Source organism: Pygocentrus nattereri, chromosome 13, assembly GCF_015220715.1.
Source record: "Pygocentrus nattereri isolate fPygNat1 chromosome 13, fPygNat1.pri, whole genome shotgun sequence".
Classification (NCBI taxonomy): domain Eukaryota; kingdom Metazoa; phylum Chordata; class Actinopteri; order Characiformes; family Serrasalmidae; genus Pygocentrus; species Pygocentrus nattereri.
The window spans coordinates 15,887,858-15,903,362 of NC_051223.1; the positions used below are offsets into that span (position 1 = coordinate 15,887,858).

At 39.1% G+C, this 15,505-nt stretch overlaps 1 protein-coding gene across 1 annotated transcript in view; it reads right to left on the minus strand.

The window, feature by feature from the left end:
* Positions 1-7,284: 7,284 nt before the first annotated feature.
* The window catches only part of mpp3b (membrane protein, palmitoylated 3b (MAGUK p55 subfamily member 3)), a 31,497-nt gene continuing 23,276 nt past the window's right edge, over positions 7,285-15,505 (minus strand). The window contains 11 exon segments of the mRNA XM_037544210.1: positions 7,285-8,348; positions 8,981-9,109; positions 10,570-10,678; positions 10,825-10,918; positions 11,141-11,221; positions 11,781-11,852; positions 11,855-11,915; positions 11,918-11,943; positions 12,259-12,324; positions 14,133-14,174; positions 15,255-15,275. Coding sequence (XP_037400107.1) covers positions 8,169-8,348; positions 8,981-9,109; positions 10,570-10,678; positions 10,825-10,918; positions 11,141-11,221; positions 11,781-11,852; positions 11,855-11,915; positions 11,918-11,943; positions 12,259-12,324; positions 14,133-14,174; positions 15,255-15,275 — 881 coding nt within the window. The 3' untranslated portion in view covers positions 7,285-8,168.

Consider the following 15,505-nt stretch of genomic DNA (forward strand, 5'->3'; position numbering starts at 1 on the left):
CTATTGCAAGGATAGGCTGCATTTAAAATTGAATACACTGGCCAAGTGCTGTAAGCATTTATAAAAGAGCCTTATAAAGGTAGGCTACATATTTGAGTCATATCCACTATATTAAGAATAAAGGAGGATCTTCCAGAATAAGCACTTCTCCTTTTTCCAGTTATTTCTATCATTACAGTTGATGCATGAACCCCATGTATGTACCTGTATTGTAGACCATGAAGATTATACCTTTAATGTCTCTTCTTCCATAGGAAAAATAAATAAATTGTGATATCTGTTTTGTCCTGCCCTGCGATGAACTGGTGACCTGTCCAGGGTGTATCCTACCTTTGGTCCGATGTCTGGCTTAGAAGATTTGAGTCAAATGAACAGATATCAGTAATCACTCTTATTACTAACAATGACTTGGACCTGGCCTGGTGGACAAAACAAACAGTACATGTCCAATAATGCCATCTAGTGGTGGATATCAAATTATGCAAATTTCATCTTGTACCATATTGCATGAGAATGAACAATGTTGACGTCAATGTGAACTGGAAATCCTTTCTTTCTGTACCGTGATGTATTTGTGAGAGTGAGACTTGATTTCAGGGAAGGTCTCTGAGCTAGCTGATGATAGGTGGGGAAGACAGAAGGAGGGAGGTGAATATATTATTTTGTTAATATTTTTCCCCACCTGCTGGTACATGGTGACATAACCACACCTCAGAAGACGTTTTAGAGTCAGGCAAAAGTCATTAGATTTCAACGGAAGATGATAAATTGTGGTAGTTTACATTTCTGGTTGACTTCAAGATGAAAGCCCTCATTTATAGTCATTAACAAAGTAAAAAGCTTTTCTTGTTATTTCTTGTTATCTACGCATTTTCCATTTCACCTTAAATTAAGCAGTAGTTACATTCTGTCACCTGTACAGGTGCTTGAATGTAAATGCTGCTCCATTTAAGGTGGAGTGGACAATTTCACTAAGAACCCAAGATTAGCATTATCAAATTGCTGGACCCCACATAACACACACTCGGGCCTCCAACTAGGAAGCTAAAGGGAGCCCCAGACTGACCACAGGCCTAACAATCAAATAGGGAAAAATGTTTATTAAGCCACATGTCTTTAAAATATTGAAACATAGGCTGCATTCACCTCCGATAAAACGTAGCAAATTCTTTGTTTAATAGGAAATGGTGCAGCGTTGAACACTCAGTTGTGTTAGGCAAGGGCTGCAACTATGTCAGCTGAGAAAGCCCTCCTTGGCGTCCTTTTTGAAGAATTTTCGGAGCCCCATGAAATGGGTTTAACTACGACAGACATCTTTTACTGTTTTTAACTATTGTGCATACCAAGCTGCAGCTGCTGCATTATGTAGCTGTAAGACTTTATTAGAATCTACTTTTTAATACGGCAGGGTTTATACACGTCGCTGGTGATTGCCCACCACTCATGTAGTTCAACCCAGAAAACATAGCAAACGGTGCACAAAAAACGGTGCACAATGCTTTGAGACTGAACTTGCCCTGATCTGTTTTCTGTGAGTGGGATCGCTGTGTTATGACCAATCAAAATCATTGCACTATCCGTCTAACTTTTCATCAGCCCTCCAATTACTTCTTAGCAACCGCCTGTAACCAGCATTAGGACACTGAGGTCTTAGGCTAACATACAACGCAGTATATAAATGTGAAAGTTTGTAAAATGGAAACCCCCTGGTTTTTGTTTGGACCACAAGCTACTATTGCTAGCTAAATTATTAAGTACATTCTCAACTGAGACTAACGTGACAAACTCCTTAGCTTAGCTATATTAGTAAAATCAGGAATTTATGGTGGATCAAAACTGAACTCATGCAGTACACCAAATATAAAGTTCACTGTTAACTACCATAGGATAACATTAATATCTGTGTATGGTTTTGTCAGTCTTTGCACTCCAACATATACATACATTTTAAAATAGCTGCTATTTAAAACTGTTGTTGCTATTTTCAATAATGTCAGGGCAGCCTCATCCCTCCTGGTCATGGTTATATTAAACTTTTCCATATTGTTATGTGATGACACAGCTGCGTAAAGACAGATTGCTATGAACAAGGCAAATAAATAATAATCTAGATTACACAGTGGAGTTTCTTCTGTGTGATTTTCTGGGTGTTGTGAGGGAAAATTAAAATGATGCTAATGCAGTTGAGAAATGCAAAAACAAGGAGAACAAAGTGCTGTGCAGGCTTAGCAGACCGTACATTGAAATTGTATCTACCAAGTCAGTCTACTTTTTCACAGGCCTAAGGGCTGGGCAATATAATGATATCTATCTGATCATGATAATTTATGTCACAATCAGCCTTTATGAACATATCGTGGACATTGTCAGTATTTTAAGGACACTGACTAACTGCATGTTTCATTAAAAATAACATAATTAGTCCTGTTTACCCTGATTTAGTGCATTTATTTAATAATTTGTACTCATTGTTTTTGGTAGCATTTTAAAATGTGTCACCTCAGGTTATTTTTTCTGTTTCAACTTAATAAGCCTCAAAAATACTACTATCATTACCAGTACTGGATCATGTATCATAGAAACATTTCTGAAGCATCTTGATATTACGTTTTGCCATATCGCCCACCTCTAGGTCTACTCAAACATTTCTGCCTGTGCCACTGCCTCCAACCATCTGGAATTTGGAAAATATTATAGTCATGCCATCAACTAGCTCAGGCCTGTCAAACTAGGGAACTTCTGAGCCAAAGTGCTGCAAAGATTAGCATTTACCATCCTCTAATGCTCTGAATTCAGTTCAAGGCCTTGCTAATTAGTTGATCACACCTGAATCAGGCGTGTAATGAGGCAGCTGACATCTGCAGAGTTTAAGCATGCTAGGACTGGAGCCTGACACATGTGAACTAGCTGGTCTATGGCTTGTTTCGTGGACAAGGGTGGGAGACCACAGTGCCATCTGATGCAGCTGCCTGAGTCAGGTCTGGTGTCCATGCTAAAATAAGGCTAGCACCAAAAGTGTCTTAAACACAAAGCAAACTACATCAGATGCAACAGACCCCACAGCAGGAAGTGATTCAGGGGTTGCTGTTTTTTTTTTTTTTTCATTTGAAACATGAGTAAAAAGTCTTATCTTTTTAATCAAATTGGGTCCATCTTTCTAGCTCATGCAGAGGTTTTCCAGCCCAGATTCTCAGAGTTCTCTTTCCTCTTACAGTTTTTAGGAGGAAATTTGCAAAATGGAGGAGGAATTTTGTTCTTATCTGTGTAACTTTCAGCATTTAGTGATCCATAGAAACTGCATCCCATATCTAAAATTCATACACTTTATTCGATTTCCAGGCCTCTTACACACTAATATAAAAATAAGAGAATTCCAGTTTCATACTCATAACTATGTCATAGTACACTTGGCGGAAATAATCACAAAAAATTTGTCTTATTTTAGATTCACACAATACAGAGGGCATTAAAAACATCCTACACTCTAAAGGATATGTAATCATATCTTAGTATTACATTACCCCAAAGTTAACACATGCCTCAGTCCTTAATCTAGATTTTATTGTGATACCAATTTCCTAATAAATTATAATACAAAATTTTCATATTTGGGCAACTTAAGATAAAGTAGCTAGCAGAACAGTCATCAGTTTAACAGTTTTAACAGAATACAGGTTACAAAATCATTAATAAACAAATAATAAATAAAAATAGTTCAGTAAAGTCTATTTTTTATACAGAAAATTAATCCTGGATTTAACTGCAAATATATATATATATATATATATACACTGACACCATCATTCACATTCTGCTAAACAGTCACTACAGAAAGAAGTCAGAAGAGACCTTCATGATGAAGTGGCTTTGAGTGATATGCAGTAAACAGCACAGTTCACAATTCACATGGCTACAGTAATCATTCTTGGCCTTTTAGGCGCAGTCAAGGAGTATTATTTGTCTCCATGGATACAGATTATACATGTGGTAATTCATGCAAGTTCTAGCAACCAATATGTTCCACAGGCTTAATTTAACTGCAGGTGTCCAAAATCGTTTCACTGTAGAAGGTCAAATGCTCCATTTCTGTTGCTTCACCTGAGATAGAACAAGGTGGAGGAAACAGAAGCAGCTGTCTGAATATGTGACTGGGTTACACTGCAAAAAATGCCAACTTGTCAAGTAAAATTAGCTTATATCTAGTTGATATATCTACCTCTCATTTTGACATTTGTGTAGGAATACTGTAAGATTGTCATATTTTTACAAATTTTGTACGTGTTAAGTCATTTTTATCAAGTAAAATGATCTCTCACCAGATTATTTGCTTGTTCAAAGCATTTCCTATAACAGATGAAATTATCTGTCGATATACTGAGATCATTATGCCCAGCTGGTGCACGGTTTCATATTTTACTTACTCAAACAACACCTGATTCTGTTCCAGAATGACTTGATCATTAGCTGTGAAATGACCGAGGTGCGCAGAGTGCAGTATACAGTATCTCACAAAAGTGAGTACACCCCTCACATTTCTGCAAATATTTTATTATATCTTTAATGGGACGACGCTATAGAAATGAAACTTGAATATAACTATAAAGTATAAAGTAGTCAGTGTGCAGCTTGTATAGCAGTACAGATTTACTGTCCTCTGAAAATAACTCACAGCCATTAATGTCTAAATAGCTGGCAACACAACTGAGTACACCTCACAGTGAACATGTCCAAATTGTGCTCATAGGGTCAATAATTTGTGTGACCACCATTATTATCTAGCACTGCCTTAACCCTCTAAGGCATGGAATTTAGCAGAGCTGCACAGGTTGCTACTGGAATCCTCTTCCACTGATGACATCACAGAGCTGGTGGATTCCTTGCGCTGCTCTTCCTTCCACTTGAGGATGCCCCACAGGTGCTCAATTGGGTTTAGGTCTGGAGACATACTTGGTCAGTCCATCGCCTTTACCTTCAGCAAGGCAGTTGTCATCTTGGAGGTGTGTTTGGGTTCATAATTGTATTGGAAAACTGCACAGTTTCCAAAGGGAATGGATTAGAATTCATGTTTCCCTCAATGAACTGCAGCTCCCCAATGCTGGCAGCACTCATGCAGCTCCAGACCATGATGCTACCACCACCATGCTTGACTGTAGGCAAGAGACAGTTGTCTTGGTACTTCTCACCAGGGTGCCACCACACATGCTGCACACCATCTCAGCTAAGCAAGTTTATCTTGGTCACGTCAGACCACAGGACATGGTTCCAGTATTCCATATTCTTGCACTGCTTGTCTTCAGCAAACTGTTTCCGGGCTTTCTTGTACGTCAGCTTCAGAAGAGGCTTCCTTCTGGGGTTTCCTTTCTTCCATGCAGGCTGAGTTAATGCATTGTGCGGTGTATGACTGAACAGGCTGACCTACCACTTCTTCAATATCTGCTGCAATGCTGGCAGCATTCATGCATCTATTTTTTGAAGCCAACCTCTGGATATGATGAACATGTGAACTTCTTTGGTTGACCCTGGTGAGGCCTGTTCCGTGTGGAACCTGTCCTGGAAAACTGCTGTATGACCTTGGCCACCGTGCTATAGCTCAGTTTCAGAGTGTTGGCAATCTTCTTATAGCCTAGGCCATCTTTGTGGAGAGCAACAATTCTATTTATCATATCCTTAGAGAGTTCTTTGTCATGAGGTGTCATGGTCAATATCCAGTGGCCAGTATGAGTGAATTGTACCCAAAACACCAAGTTTAACGGCCCTGCTCCCCATTCACACCTGGAACCTTGTAACTCTAACAAGTCACATGACACCAGGGAGGGACAACGACACAGTTGGGCACAATTTGGACAGGTTCACTGTGAGGTGTGCTCACTTGTGTTGCCAGTTATTTAGACATTAATGGCTGAGTGAGTTATTTTCAGAGGACAGTAAATCTACAGTGGTGCTTGAAAGTTTGTGAACCCTTAAGAATTTTCTATATTTCTGCAAAAATGTGACCTAAAACATCATCAGATTTTCACACAAGTCCTAAAGGTAAAGAGGACTCAGTTAAACAAATGACACAAAAATATTATACTTGGTCATTTGTTTATTGAGGAAAATGATCCAATATTACATATTTGTAAGTGGCAAAAGTATGTGAACCTTTGCTTTCAGTATCTGGTGTGACCCCCCTGTGCAGCAATAACTGCAACTAAATGTTTCTGGTAACTGTTGATCAATCCTGCACATTTTGGAATTTTGGCCCATTCCTCCGTACAGAGCAGCTTCAACTCTGGGATGTCGGTGGGTTTGTTCACATTAACTGCTTGCTTCAGGTCCTTCCACAACATTTCGATGGGATTAAGGTCAGGACTTTGACTTGACCCTTCTAAAACATTAACTTCATTCTTCTTTAACCATTCTTTGGTAGAACGACTTGTGTGCTTAGGGTCGTTGTCTTGCTGCATGACCCACCTTCTCTTGAGATTCAGTTCATGGACAGATGTCCTGACGTTTTCCTTTAGAATTCTCTGATATAATTCAGAATGGAGTCATCTTTGTTGGTCGACCACTGCTGGGGAGGGAAACAGTGGTCTTGAATTTCCTCCATTTGTACACAATCTGTCTGACTGTGGATTTGTTTGGAGTCCAAACTCTTTAGAGATGGTTTTGTAACCTTTTCCAGCCTGATGAGCATCAACAACTCTTTTTCCAAGGTACTCAGAAATCTCCTTTGTTCAGGCCGTGATACACTTCCATAAACATGAGTTGTAAAGAGCAGACCAGCTTTACAGGGTGTGTGCCCACTCACACCTGATTGTCATCCCATTGATTGAAAACACACACACACACACACACACACACACACACAAACACACAAATTTTCTAAGCCGTTTCCCACTCAGTGTCGCGGGTGGTGCTGGAGCCTATCCCAGCGGTCTCTGGGCGGAAGGCAGGATACACCCTGGACAGGCCGGCAGTCCATTGCAGGGCTGATTGAAAACTCTAATTTGACCTTCAAATTAACTGCTAATCCTACATTTTCACATACTTTTGCCAGTAACAAATATGTAGTATAATTTTCCTCAATAAACAAATGACCAAGTATAATATTTTTGTGTAATTTGTTTAACTGGGTTCTCTTTATCTACTTTTAGGACTTCTTAGGAATCTGATGATGTTTTAAGTCATATTTATGCAGAAATATAGAAAATTCTAAAGGGTTCACAAACTTTCAAGCACCACTGTATGCTGCTATACAAGCTGTACACTGACTAAGTTATATCCAAGTTTCATTTCTTTAGTGTTGTCCCATGAAGATATATAATAAAATATTTGCAGAAATGTGATGGGTGTATTCACTTTTGTGAGATACTGTAGGTGGCCATCAAGACTGGAGTTGGCAAAGATTATGTTGTGATGCATTTCAGCTGGCTCTTGTCAACCATGTAGAAACTGCCAGTTTTGTGCTTGGCTTATCATCAACAATTGGTATTTTCCATGTAAACAATACATGCAGTACTGTGCAAACATCAGAGATCCCAATTCATTTATTTACTCAAAGTGGCCATTAAGTACAAGTTATTACTTTTCCAGGATAAAGGAGATCAGATTCCTTGCATAAAGAAAGGGGAAAGTCAAAGGAAAACAAGTGAAAAAATAGGAGTTTGCCAAAGTGGAATAATAATTAGAAAATGAAAAAGAAAATGGGCCTTATTATTATGATCAGCCTATATTTAGTTTATTTTAGGCTTTTTGTGTATTTTTCTGTGAAATATATGTTTTCTGCTCTTTTTCCTGTTGCTGAAAAATGAATAACATGCTACTAATGACACAGCACTGCAAATGGATCACTTACTGCTGTTTACTGATAGGGCCTGTCTATTCAATAGAGGTAGTCTTCATATTACAATCATTTATGAATGTGACACATTGACTGATTGCAGTGATTTACCAGTAATGCATTGTTTGCCGTCTTTGTCTGCTATGTTTGTGTGGAATCAGAGACTGTACTGGCTAATAAAATCGGTTAACACTGAACTTGCCTGAGTTTACCACTTTACAACTATCTTTACACCTTTGTCAGCCGCTTGAATGCAGCTTCCTTGCGGTGAACACAGAAACTGATAACTGTGAATTCACAAGGACCTTCCCAATGCACCATCAGATGACGTGGTGCGGTCAGAGAGTCACGGCCGCACCCAGCTGACTGGCACCCATTGAGGCTCCCTTTCCAGTCGCTCCAGAATGTTCCTCAGATCCACACAGGCACTGACAGAGTCCTCTTTCACCATGACCCTGTCCATCAGGTGGCCATACTGCTGCTCCATCTGTTCTGCTGAGTGACGCATCTCCGCCAGTTCTTCATCCTTTACACAGTGAGAGTGAGAGATCGGTTGGTCACATAAATAAAGACAAAGCAGACTTCTGTAGCTCTTCACCCTTTTATTGGCTATTTCTGCCTTTTAATCTACTCCTGTCTGTTGCAAATTCAAACAAATAAGCTACTTCTCTCAGAAAAATAGACTGACCACCCCAGAGTCCAGACCACAACATCATTTAAATGTGTTTGGGATTACTTGGATCATGAGAAGCAGAAAAAACTTCTACGTCTGAAACAAGTATACTGAAAGTAATGGAAGCTGTAATTAAGGCAAACGGTGGACACACTAAGTAATAGTCAAATAATATTATATTTAGTTGTTGGGGCTTCTGTATATTTACTTTTACATGTTTCCTTTTTTTTCACTAATGGCAATTCTGACTGTAAATTAAATAAATGGAAGATGGTCTCTGATTTGGTAAATAGCAGCTCTTTTAAAATGTTTGTATATGTTACATTGCAAAGCCACTGACAAAGCGATACACAGATATAAACGTTACATGATGCCATCTTTTGCTAGTTAACAGTGAACTTTCTGTTCAGTTTTGATCCACCATTAATCAGAGACAGCTCTGTTTTTATGTCTGGGCGACACTGATGAAACATAAAGGCTCTGACCGTGATCTGACCGTTGTCACCACCTCCTGGTGATGTAGCCGTGCTGTGCTGGCGGCAATCCTCAGGTAGGTGCGGCTTCACAAATATCACATAGGGCTTAAACTCTGCTGTACGCAAGATCTTCAGAGCCTGATGAGCAAAACAGCATGAGACTATTGTGAGTACAGATGCACTGTGATATAGCAGGATGTGAGCACACACATGCACACAAAAGGCCCTTTTCACAAGAAACAGAAGTGCATAAACGTTCCGTTATTGCCTTATGAACATTTATTAACCATAGAAATATAGGCAGTCGTATCACTTCAGCTCACCACAGAAAGGTGTGCCACTTCATCTTTGTCATAGTTGCCAAGATCTGAATTCTAGGATGTGTCCAGAATGGTTGGAGAACACCAAACACACAACAATGTGGGAGTCCAATTTAACATAGGACATAAAGCCTTCATAGAAAAAATCACATGAAATTACTACAGCGTGGTAACATAAGGTTTCAAACATTCTGTGTTTTTAATATGAATTCAATACAGACTCTTAATATACGTTTGATAATATTACTTACTCAATTATAAGGTGATTTAGGCAATCAAAACACACTAATTATTCTTTTAATGCTGGCACAGTTTTCTGATAAGGAGATTTAAGCTGCCAAATTATCCTACCTATACATTTCTGTGCTGGTAGCATTTTCAGTAATCAAAATATCCTACCTTTATGTAGAGCCATGTACCTAAAAATATTCAGTATGGTAGGACATTTCGACAAGGTAGCACAATTTGTCAGAACACTGGGTCGCCATGTTCCGTAGCGCCGCTGTAGGTAACTCATAAATCTGCCACTGGTAAATTAATGAGGCACCTTAATGACCACAGCAGTTTCATGAGAAGCCTTTCAGATATGAATATGGAAAAACAAAAGAGCATTGAATGGTGCTGGAATACGCTAAATGAAACCCAAATATACAAAATGAAATCTTGATGTTTAAGTGAATGAATAAAAGCAAATTAGAGAGCATTAAAAAACTCAAAATATATAGAATATAAACCTAAGAATATTGAATACAATACTGAATAATATGTACACACATATCAGTAACCCCCCATTCATTTATTTGACTTCCTGGCAAAACCATTAATTACAAGTTAATTATTTTTTAGTCTCTTGTTCTGAGAACACCAGCAATTTATTTGTGTGATTTGTAAATTTTCTTCTTGATTTTCTCCTCAATCTCTTAAGAATGAAAGTCCCATTTTCTTTATATATTTTTGTAATTATTTGAACTCTAGTTTTGGAAACTTATATTGAATATCCTCTAAAAAGATCTCCTGGAAAATAAATAAGTTCTCAGCTAATAATATTTCAAATGTTAAAGAAGTTGGTAGTTTCTAAGGTTTTGCAAACGAAGTTGCTATGGTATACCAGCTGTTAGGGTGTTGCTTGGTGGTTGTTAGGTGGTTGCTAAAGTGTTGTTGTTAAAGTGTTAGGCCATTGCTGTGGTATCCCAGGCAGTTTATATATAATTACTAATTATAATTACTATTAAATTATATGTAATATAAATAACATTTAATACCAAAAATAATTCTCACCTCAGGCTGTACGTCCACCAAACACATTTTGTTTTTGGCCAGTACACTGCGGATGGACTCCAGACTCGTCCCATACAGGTTATCTTTATACTCTCCATACTCAATGAACCTGAAATAGTGGAGTGGATGGAAGCTGAACTGGAAGCTTAACGTGACGATGCAGTCAGTGCATATGATGTATCGTGCTTTGCAGGCTTCTCAAGTTAATGGACCAAAACTCTGAAAGCGTCTTATAAATGCCTCAGCAGAACATACCTGTTACTCTGAATGTCTGCCTCAAAGGCTTGTTTGGAGATGAAATGGTACTCCACGCCTTCTTTTTCATGGCTCTTCCTGGACCGGGTGGTGTCTGTCAGAAAACATTTCCACAGTATGCCTCAGTTTGCCTTCACATATGGACTTTAGCTCTTATCACTGCAGTTCACATGAAAGACATTCCTGGTTAGCTCATGAATTATACCAGTGAGGATAAGACTCTGCCCTTCTGCCCAGAGAATGGTTCTGATCTGTCCAGCTCTTTAATGTAGCCAGCCAGGGCCAGAGGTTTTCTGAGAAGTAAAAGTGAACTCACGTGGAACGGCTACTCCATAGCGGTGAGGGTTCTCAGCAATCACTTTTTGTTTCAGTTCATTGATCCGAGCCCCAAGAGACCCTAAAGAGAGAGACAGAGAAGGAAAGAAAGAGAGAAATAGTGAGTGAGAGAAAGAGAGAAAGAGAGAGAGAGAGAGAGAGAGAGAGAGAGAGAGAGAGACAGTTTAAATACTGTGCCTCTACCAGATGGCATAAACACACACTTGTGTCCAATTGCACACTTAACACCAATTCTAAATAGAAAAAATATCAGATATACTATAACTAATGGATATACAAACCATTCATTTATTTTTTTAAAGGCCCATATCCTATATTTGTCTTGTATTTTAGTTTTTACTTGCACTTACTTTTTCTACTGGTTGATACTTTTACTTGTTTAAGGCATTATTTCTGGCCAAAGCTACATTACCTGTCCATATATTAAGACAGTTACACTGAAAACACTTAAAACAAGTAAACGTATCTTTAAATAACTTAAAGAATCACACAATATTCTTACAACAGCCTCACACTCAGAAACATTAGCTATATTGACTACAGTTAAGATGTTTTGACTTGCCAAAATATAATTTTTTGCAGTGTGGCTAAGATTGAGACTGTCTGTCTTTAGTCCTCACCGATTAGCCACCACCAGCTGGGTGTCTCTGAAGGCTTCTGCTGATACCGCGTCACCTCTTCATAGGTGACAACTCGGCTTCTCCAGATTCTGGAGGCCGAGACTCTCCAGGAGAACTCTGTCGGTCCTTACGGCTCCAAACGGTAAACTTCTCCTGAGACCAGCTGAATATCCACAATGGGATGGTATATTTAAGAAGTCATTTGGATTCCTTTGCAAAACCATAAGCTTACTAAGGGAAATGCAAAACACACTGGTAACAGGACCAAGTGGTGAGGGATGGGAATCAGAGGATATGCGAAATAAAAAATCAATACTAGAAGTTCCACCAGTCTATTTATACCCTACTTGAAGGTGTACATGCTTGCTGTCAATGTTGCTCTTACAGCATCAAGTTACTACATATACCTTTTTAAAACTGGTCCACACATCAAAAACGGCACTCAAGTTGGCACACAGGAAAAAATGAGGAGTGGTACCTGAATAGAACTCCCAGGAAAAGGCATGGCCACAGGAGGGTGCCACCGCCTTACACTTCGGAGAAACTACAACTAGTGTTAGACTGTCATACATCCAACAATGCTTCACTTGGACCAGCAGCACAAGCTAGCAGCCATGCCAGAGACTGTGTCACAGGTTCATAAGCCAAGCCCCTCCTAGCTAAAACAGCCAGCTCCCCAAAGCATGAAAGTGCAGCAAGGACGCTGAGGTAAACTTCCTCCACTCACAGCACGCACACTGATACTGAGATGCAAAACACCAAAGGCAGACAGCAAGGCTTCCAGATTCACACAGTCACACAGTAGTTCTGGAGGACCTACAGACTAGCCGCAAGGATGTTTTGTATTGCGGAAGTATGTACCAAGAGACACAGCACAGTTAAGCTCACAGTACAAGGAACAGTCACATAATTCATACAGCAATTTCACTTAAAAACACACTCCAGCATTTTTCAACCTAATCTCTTTCTGCCGCATCTGCAGTAGGTACTCGATTACCAGGAACAATAACTTTGTTGTTTTTTTTGGTATTTTTGAAAGTACAGAAAACCTGTTCAATCGATACACAATCACAATAAGAAGCCTCTGAGCAGCTGAATTTGGTTAACAGAATACATCTCATTCATCGGAATTATTTCTGTGAAGCAAAAAAAATATATATATTTATAATAATTATATTTTTAATGTAGTATAATCATCGTTTGCTTTAAAGGAAAAAAGTACAAATTAGATCATTTTCTGATGGGTGCGTTTCAATAATTTAATCTCTTTATTTAGAAGAAAAACGAATGATTTCAACAACCAAGTAAGATAAATTTTACATTAGTTGCGGTAAAACTCTTATTTTATTGTTAAATTAAAAAAACAGTAACAAAATAGAGGAGTTAATTTCTTGAAATGAACTGAAAATGATCAAAGTAGGATTTTTTGTTCTCTATGGTATCTAGGTAGATATGGCCATCAGCTTCTCCTGCTTGTCAGGAGTTGAACTGAATATCTAATGTATCCGATTAACCTCTGACATAATTAGGAACAAACTGTGGTTTAGTCTAGTGCAGTGGTCACAAACCCTCCGACACACCTCATTCAGCTAATTAAGGATTCTTGAAGACAATAATTAGATGGATCAGGTGACACTGATTAGGGTTGGAGCCAAAGACTTCAGGACCAGGGTTGGTAATCATTGATTTACAATGAGGAGGAAACTCGTAGGAAAAAGAAACATAACTCTGCGCCTTCTGAAAGTTCTCGATACATTACTAACTATCAGTATGAGCTGTAGCTTAAATGTGTTTCAGTCAGTTAGAAACAGAAAATAGTGGCAGCACTTTACAGTTAAGAGCCCTGGCATGAAGAGCTTTGGTAAGACATTCTCTCCTACCTGCCTTACAGTACAAACTGCATTGTTAGACTGTAATGGCTGTAGTTTTGAATTTGTGTTATATAGTCAAGAAATCCATCAGCTGCCAAGTAGATCCTATAATAAGATTTTCTGTTATTTTGCTGAGTTCAGGAAAATATGATGAAATGATTGTCTGTGGTAAACTACTGTACTGTACAGATGCATCAGATAGAGATTAAGCTTAGGAATGCAGGAGTATTTCAAACACAGGATATGAGGTAATTAGTCAGTCAGCAGCTGGGGATGCTTTCAGAACTTTCTCCCAGCTGTTGACTGTCTTGTTACAACCCTGTTATCAGCCTATATGTGTGATGTATTATGCAACACAGCCACCACATAAATGACGTAAACTGAGCTTCACTGTCACGCCACCCAGCAGCACCATATGCCAAAGCCACATCCAGCATGTGTGTGCGCATGTGTTTGTGTGTGTTGAGGTGCTTTGCCTCACCTACGTGCTGCCCACTGCTACTGCCCTCACAGTCACAATCCTCTACAGGGAAAGGAGAGAGGAGGGAAGATGAGGAGAGGGAGAATCAGTGAGGAGGTGGAACATACACAGGAATAGAGGCAATTTCATGGCTGTTTAGTCGGGATAGGCAGCTGGAGAGGGGGCTGAGGCTCAGATGGCATGAACAACACACATTTACTAAAGATACACTACCTGTCAAAAGTTTGGGGACACCCGAGCATTTGAAAAATGTTTTATACAGATGTGCATGTTTTCCTTTTTTGAGTTGCAATAACTTCAAGGCACCCCATATCCTGTATTTGTCTTGTATTTTTTCCATATTGTCACGATTGGCCCCTCCCAGTCCTGTCCATGTGTTCGTGTTTTGGTTTAGCCCATGTGTAATTGTTTTGGTTTTTCTAGTCCTGCCCCCTCTTTTCGTGACTCCACCCCTGATTGTTTTCACCTGTCCCTTGTTGTCCCTTTGTTACTTAAGCCCTGTGTTTGCACTTTGTCTTTGCTGGTCTTTGTATCGGTCTTTGTCCTTGCTCTGTTTGATGTTTGCTTGTCGTGTTTGTACTGTTTGTTGAATTGGGTTGTCTTGATGCTGTTTGGATTGTCTTTGTGGTTTGGTTTAGTTGTCTCCTATGTCTGTCCACCCACAACTCGGTATCGATTACTGGAACCTGGACTGTCTTGTCTATGACCCTGGACTATTGCCCCTAATAAATCTCGCTTATCTCAGCGTATGCGTCCACCTCCTCGCTCCCTGTTACACATATAACATTTGTGTGCATTTTACTATGTTCCAGTAATTCAGTTTTTATTATTTTAATATTAAGACAGGCTGTAACTGTGCTTTTAAGGCCATTTTTACACATAGAACAAAAGACATGACTTACAGTTTTATCAGTAACCCAACAAGTGGGCCTGATACAGCAGATTAACAAGTAACACAGTAACATTCAGGATTGAATAAGGTTTGAAGATTGCAGACTGCTCTGTCGCAGCCATAAATATAAACAGAAACACGATTTGTGACAACATGAGTTTCTAGGCCTTTTTTTAGCATTATATAGTAAATATAACAGCCTTCTGTGTTTTTTCTCCCATATCACATACCTTTGTCACAGGCTTGATCATCTGTGGCAAGCAGAGTGGAAAAACAAACAGCACAACTTAAGCATTTGAGCATTTGCAACTGGACAAAACTGGAAGCATTATTGCCATTGTGGGGTAAAGTGACCATAACAAGATTAATCGATGGATACACATCTGTCTTTGTTGTGTTTGTGCGTCCATTTTTGTTTAAATGAAAAAAAAAACACACACAGGGGAAAAATGGCATGCATAGTCTGGGTCAAATAACAGAC